Genomic DNA, 7,224 nt, shown 5'->3' with positions numbered 1-7,224 from the left:
CTGACTCTAGATCTCGTTCTCAAGCGGATCTCGGCCTTCCTCTCTTCCTCCTCCTTTGGGGATTGCATCTAGGGCTTTGTCTAGTCACATTGTCACAGTGTTACGTTGTCACAGTGTTACGTTGTCACAGTGTTACGTTGTCACAGTGTCACGTTGTCACAGTGTTACGTTGTCACAGTGTCACGTTGTTACAGTGTCACGTTGTCATATTGTCACATTGTCACAGTGTCTTGTCACATTGTCACAGTGTCTTTTCACATTGTCACATTGTCGCATTGTCATGTTGTCGTATTATCATGTCACATTGTCACGTCATATTGTCATGTAACATTGTCACATTGTCATATTGTCACATTGTCATATTGTCACATTGTCACATTGTCACATTGTCATATTGTCACGCTGTCACATTGTCATGTCATATTGTCTTTTCACATTGTCACATTGTCATGTCACAGTGTCACATCACATTGTCATAGTGTCACATTGTCATATTGTCATAGTTTCACATTGTCACGTTGTCATATTGTCACATTGTCATAGTGTCATATTGTCATAGTGACATGTCACAGTGTCACGGTGTCTCATCACATTGTCATGTCACATTGTCACAGTGTCACATTATCAGTGTCACATTGTCATTGTTTTACATTGTCAATGTCACAGTGTCACAGTGTCACATTGTCACAGTGTCACATTGTCACAGTTTTACATTGTCAGTGTCACAGTGTCACATTGTCACAGTGTCACATTGTCACAGTTTTACATTGTCAGTGTCACATTGTCACAGTGTCACATTATCAGTGTCACATTGTCACAGTTTTACATTGTCACAGTGTCACATTGTCATAGTGTCACATTGTCACAGTGTCACATTGTAACTTTGTAACTGTGTCACTGTGTCATGTCACAGCATCACATTGTGGGCTGGCTTCCTCAGTGTATGTACTAGCCATCGTCATCTGTTCTTGTTTATTCCATTTGCTCCATATCATTTCCCCATTTCCTTCTCTCATGTCTGTGGGTGGTTTGTGGGTGCTTTCTCTCATGTCTGTGGGTGGTTTGTGGGTGCTTTCTCTCATGTCTGTGAGTGGTTTGTGGGTGCTTTCTCTCATGTCTGTGAGTGGTTTGTGGGTGCTTTCTCTCATGTCTGTGGGTGGTTTGTGGGTGCTTTGGTGTTGTTTGCTCCTTCTTTGCAATAAAAAATGTCACTGTCTTCCTTATCCTAGTCCTCCTTTTTTGTGCTTATTACTCTCTCTCATAACACTTCTAAACTTCGACACCCATGGTATCTAGTTTTGTAGCTATTGCCGTAAGACTCTTACTAAAACAAAACCAAACAAACCTCTTGTGTCACAGAGCGCTTGCCCTTGAGGACAGGCCCAAGCCACAGGCGCGGTCTCGAGTGTCGGAGAGAAAAACGCCGCCCCTGGTAGACCCGCGCAGGACTTCACCCACAGCCCAGACCAGCAAAGACGGAGCTCTGAGGAGAGCGAGTCCTTCTTTTGATTTGTTTGGGGGCAGAGGTCGCGCTGCCGCAGCCCAAGAGGTGGATGAGTACATCGACAAAGACAAACAGGGGAAGGAGGAGAAGTTGTATGGGGGGAGACATGCCCTGCGCCGTAGCCCAAGCCCTGATTCAAAGAAAAAGGAACTGGAGGCATTGGGCAGAGCGTCGCCAAGTAAACAGGGCTCCGGCCGCTTCTCTAAAGATGGCCGCAAAACTCCCACCGATCGCAAAACACCTACTGGTGTGGATCGAAAAACTCCTACCAGTTTCGACCGTAAAATGCCTTCAAGTTTGGACCGTAAGACGCCGACCAGTTTTGACCGGAAGACTCCCACCGGCCAAAGACAGAAGACGGCGGAAGAGACGGACAAAGAAATCCTTCAGGAGAAGGCAGCGGCTATGAAAGGCTCTTCTCTTCTAGACTTCCTCACTGAAGACACAAGCCAAGCCAAACCAAAGCCTCAGGCCCGGAAAAATCGGTCCCGCGATACCGCAGATGACGACTTGGACGATATCTTCGCTGCCAACAAGAAACTTTTGGGTAAGAAAAGCTTAATGACAGAGAGTGGTGGGAAATGTGAGGTGTGCGTGCAGGATGTCGAGTTACTTCTGGGACTCAAGTACTGTGGGCATAGATACGGCAAATTTATAGGTTGAGTTGGAGAATCTATAACTTTTAAATGATAACAGACATGTTAAACTTGAATGAAATGGCGTCAGTTGAATATCTACTTTCGTCGCTTTTCGGCCAATATCTCAATTCATAGATTGCAAGAAGTAACTCATTGTATTAGCAGCTCTCAAAAAATAATCTACCTCCCTCTTGTGATACAGCTGAGTATATCATCAACCTCCCACAGTATTGGGACAAAAAAGTCATTGCCTTGTTAAAAACTCATAGCCTTCCATTAAATAACAATCTCTATCGGTGGAAATTAATAAATTCACAGCCCCCGGGGCGGTGCTACTGACTGAAGTGTCTTTAGGCCATTCCCAAAGGGGGGATATTGACCCTGTTCTTGTACACAGTAGAATTGTAAATGGGCTGATTCATCAATGTCATGCTCATAACTGTGCCTGATCTACAACAGAGAACTGCTGCTTTTTCTTTCCTAATCCTTACTATCATCATTTTTCATCTACTTCTTTTGTATGTTTGTCACACTCTTGTGACCCGCTATTTCCGGGGTGCCTTGATAGTCGAAGCAGACTTTGTGCTGTTGAAGCTAGAGAGGTGAGCAGAGTAAGCCTGATTCCCTGTAAGGACTTCTCTGTTGACATCCATCCCTTGGCTCTCATATGACCTTATGCAGTTGCGAGCGCCGTAAAACCTGTACTAAAACTAAAACTAAAAACTAATAAATTCACCCTTATGTGAGAGGTGTAACTCTCATGAAATTGAAGATAATTTTACTTTATTTTCTATCATCCATATTTTGTCCTATTTTTGTTAATTCCTCCCAGCCTGACTCGGCTCAGTGACAGAAATATGCAATGTTTCACTCATGATAAAAGGTATAATTATGTTCACAACCTGTACTTTTTCATTATGGAAACTATTTAAGAAATAAGTGTTTTATATGATGTAGTTTCTTAGGAGACTGCTAAGACTAAGAGTATCGTGGAAGGAAAATAAATCAAATGAGGTAGTGCTTGATGAAGCCCACGTGGGACGCTCAATGTTAAAAACAATCAGGAAACGTCAAATGCAGTTTTTGGGACACCTGAATAGACATAAGGGTCTTGAACATCTAACTCTCACTGGCAAAATTGAGGGCAAACGAGGCTGGGGTAGGCCCAGAACAGCATACTTAGGGAACCTAAACAAATGGGTAACAGGAAAAGATCAGGGAAACGTAGCTTTTCTGAGAGCATCGGAGCAAAGGGATGAATGGAGAACCATGATCGCCGATGTCTGTCGCAGATCTGGCACTGAATGATGATGTGATGTGGGCCAATGGCCTTGAACACTGAATTAACGTACTTACTTACTTAACTTACTCCCTGTTGTGGTAATTTCTCAGCAATTTCACTGTTGACCCAGGTCTGTAGTGTAGCGGTTGGGCGCTTTGCCGTCACGTGCAGGAGACCCGGGTTTCTTGAGTGGGGAGAATTTTCATCTAGTTTCCAGGTCTTTATACTGGAATATTTGTATCCCTTTCAGCCCAGATTGGCCGTGTTAGGCAGGCTCAGAAGCCCATATCCTAAATGATCCAAATTGTCTTTATGGGAGCATAAAAGTTTTCAGTGAAGACAAAATAAGATTATATGGGTGCCTTGATGGCTCCTGGTTAACTTGATTTTTGGCTAACATTTTTTTTGCACTAAAAGATTTCTGATCCCTTGATACACAGACTGAAACTGCTAATGCTGGAAAACACACTTTAGATTTTGAGCAATCCCACTATCCACTACAAAGACATAAGCGATCTGTTGAACCATTAAAAAAAATTTGAAAAAAACATTCCCAAACCGGTGGAAAAATGTCGGTTTCTTTGATTTCCATATTTTGACGAGCACCTGATGATTTTACCACGATGCCTCACAGATTTACTTCTCATTGATGTCTGATATTCTGAAGTTAATGTGTGTTTGCTGGACACTGACCCAAGACAGCGAAAATAAAATAGAAGCAACAGAAATGTGGTTTCTTTGGAGGCTGCTATGAATATCATGGAAGGAAAAGAAATCAAATGAGGCAGTGCTTGATGAAGCCCACGTGGGACACTCACTGTTAAAAACGATCAGGAAATGACAAATGCAATTCTTGGGACACCTGAATAGACATAAGGGTCTTGAACATCTAGCTCTCACTATCAAAATGGAAGACAAATGAGGCAGGGTAGGCCCAGAGCAACCTACTTAGGGAACCTAAACAAATGGGTAACAGGGAAAGATCAGCGAAACGTAGCTTTTTTAAGAGCATCCGAGCAAAGGAATGAATGGAGAACCATGATCGCCGATGTCTGTCTCTGATCTGGCACTGAATGAATGGAGAACCATGATCGCCGATGTCTGTCTCAGATCTGGCACTGAATGAATGGATATGTGTTTGGTATCGGTGATGGTCTTCTTTTCCAGTTTTGGCAATGTTGATGTCCTACAGCTCAGTGAAAGAGAAGTGTCAACTATTTATAACTTTTGCTGCTTTCTCTATCCAGACGTCGTTGCTGTTGTGTAGGCATGTTGCTGCCATAACATGACATTCTGAAAATGTTGCCTTATGGAAAGTTTGGATGATATTTCTGTCTGTTTTGATTTACTTTAATTTTCTACACAAAAATATATAGCTTCAATTAGTCTTTATATGTGATACTTGTTGATTTTGTTGATTAGTTTTTTCAATTGATTAGTGGCCATATCTATCTGATTACTTTTCTCCTTTTTTCTAATGTTTTGTTCAATGTTTTTCAACACAACCAGGGAAATCCGCTGAAGTTCGCAGGTCGACAGAGGGACGTAAGTCCCCGGGGATTGTGGGTCGTAAATCTCCCGAGCCGTCTAAGAGGTCATCGGCATCCTTTGAAGACGGGGAGACTCCGAAGCCCAGAACGATTCCCAAGCAGCAGAGGCCGGAGGATGCCAGTTCCATTTGTGACGAGATTCCTCTCGACCCCAACAGGAAAGTTCATGCGGATACCGAGAGGGCCACGAGGTGAGCTTTTCTGTTTCTCCCAGTTGATCGCAGTCGGCAAATAAAGAGAATGATTTTTCAGGGAATAAAGAAAATTATTTTCAGTGAGTAAAGAAACGGATTTTGAGTGAACAAATACAATGTGTGTCATTGTGGTGAAATCAGGCTCTCGTCAAAATAATGAAATTGAAGAAGCTGATATTTTTCCGCCTGTTTGGTCATTATAATTTTTTTTCTTTCTCAGCTCAACATATTTTGGTGTCTATTTAAAACAAATTTCTGTGTGGATGTTATTGCAAAACATTGATCTGCAACAGCAGAAAAAAAAAATGTATGCTTTCCAAGGGCACTCCCACTTCTGACTGCAGCAAACTTTGGTCGCTGTTTTCTCTCACTTATCTTATCTTTGACACCAAACCACCCCCACCTCCTTCAATAGCGAAAATCTCGGCTTCTGTTCAAGATAGATGGATATTTTTTACAAATCAAGAGCAAGACGGATGAGCAAGTGTTAAGATGGTACCTATAACTCCTTATGCCCAAAAGTTGATGAGCGCCTGATTCCACCTGGTTGTGACACATATCGCGGCCATGTTGGGAATATGTACTGAACCCAGAGAGCAACATTTTACAGGAGAGAGAAAAAAGCTGTTTCATTCTTTGAATACACCTTATGTATTTAGTCTCGCTTTTTTTCAGCATTTAGAATTTGAATTTTAACAACCTAATTGGTTACGGTTAAGAAACTGCAATGAAATTTTTTTTCAAAATTTTCGGCTCAGTACATTGAAACAGCTAGCCAATGATTTCATAATTTTCTAGTGCTTTACCTTTTTTCTCATTTCTGATTGAAGAGTAGGCTGATGCCAGAAAACTTTATTGTGTGTGGTGTATTTACGGCAGGTTATTTTTTTGTTCTTTGGGGTTATTTTTGGGGGTTTTTTTGGGGGGGGGGGGGGAGGCATGGATTGGTCTACCCTTTACTGAATGGTTCATGGAAGGAATTGAACTTGGTAGATGATTTCCATGTTAATTCTAGACAGAACAAAACTGCATGCTTTTTTATAACTACACTGTATTTTGAACATATTGTGTGTTAAAGTTCTCAAACCGTCGATCAAACGCACAAAAAATGTCAATTTGCAATTTCCTAATTTCCGAGGAGAGTCAAGCCTTGCAATTCTCCAGACTGTGGTGATTATTTTCTTGCTAAATTTATCTCTGACTCCAGGCAACCCCCACCTCCTTCAATCGCAAATATTTTGACATGTCTTCAAGATAGACGGACATTTATTTCATCGAAAGCAAGACAAATAAATGAACAAGCTTTATGATGACAGCAATAATAATAGATAGCATTTGTATAGCGCATATCCCCGCTCAACAGCAGGCTCTATGCGCTTTACACTATATTATTACGCCATCAGACCATAGAACACTCCGAAACATTCTTAGCTTCCCAGGAAGCATACAGTGCAAGCAGCCGATTAAGCGCTCAAACACTAACAAACTGACAAGATCTTTCGCTGTCTATAGCCAGGTACCCATTCCCACTTGGGTGAAGTGAGGAAAATTCGTGTAAAGTGCCTTTCCCAAGGATGCAATGTCGGGTCCTTGACGGGATTCGAACCCACGACCTTACGGTTGCAAGTCCGAGAGCCTAACCAGTAGGCCACCGACGCAATATCCCCATATGCCCAAAAATTGACGAGCATCTGATTTCACCATATAGTAACTCGTGCGTCTTATGCCAATGTAAACCAAGTTTTCCCAGGGGTGTGGATAAAATGGAATCTGTGTTCTGATTACTTGTGTATTCATTTCCAGTCACTGATAACTTTATGCCGTCTGTTATCTCCACAGGTTGGGGAAGCAGAGTTCTGAGAAAGCCAAAGCTGAGGCTGCTATTGACAGTATCGCTGAGGCACAAACCATGCAGTACATCGAACCAGCAAAGAAAGTCAGGTGAGCTCAGGGTGGTGGTGGTGGTGATGATGATGGTGGTGGTGAGCTCAGGGTGGTGGTGGTGGTGGTGGTGGTGGTAGTAGTGGTGGTGGTGGTGATGGTGTTGGTGATGGTG

At 42.4% G+C, this 7,224-nt stretch overlaps 1 protein-coding gene across 1 annotated transcript in view; it reads left to right on the top strand.

Annotated features, from left to right (window-relative positions):
- Positions 1 to 7,113, top strand: part of LOC101847242 (serine/arginine repetitive matrix protein 1) — a gene marked incomplete in the record, with an annotated part of 20,413 nt that extends 13,300 nt beyond the window's left edge. Inside the window, 3 exon segments of the mRNA XM_013090868.2 lie at positions 1,360 to 2,051; positions 4,934 to 5,165; positions 7,008 to 7,113. Coding sequence (XP_012946322.2) covers positions 1,360 to 2,051; positions 4,934 to 5,165; positions 7,008 to 7,113 — 1,030 coding nt within the window.
- Positions 7,114 to 7,224: the final 111 nt, after the last annotated feature.

Source organism: Aplysia californica, unplaced genomic scaffold, assembly GCF_000002075.1.
Source record: "Aplysia californica isolate F4 #8 unplaced genomic scaffold, AplCal3.0 scaffold01603, whole genome shotgun sequence".
NCBI lineage: Eukaryota > Metazoa > Mollusca > Gastropoda > Aplysiida > Aplysiidae > Aplysia > Aplysia californica.
The sequence above is the reverse complement of the archived record's forward strand: the minus strand, read 5'-3'. Positions and strand labels throughout refer to the sequence as shown.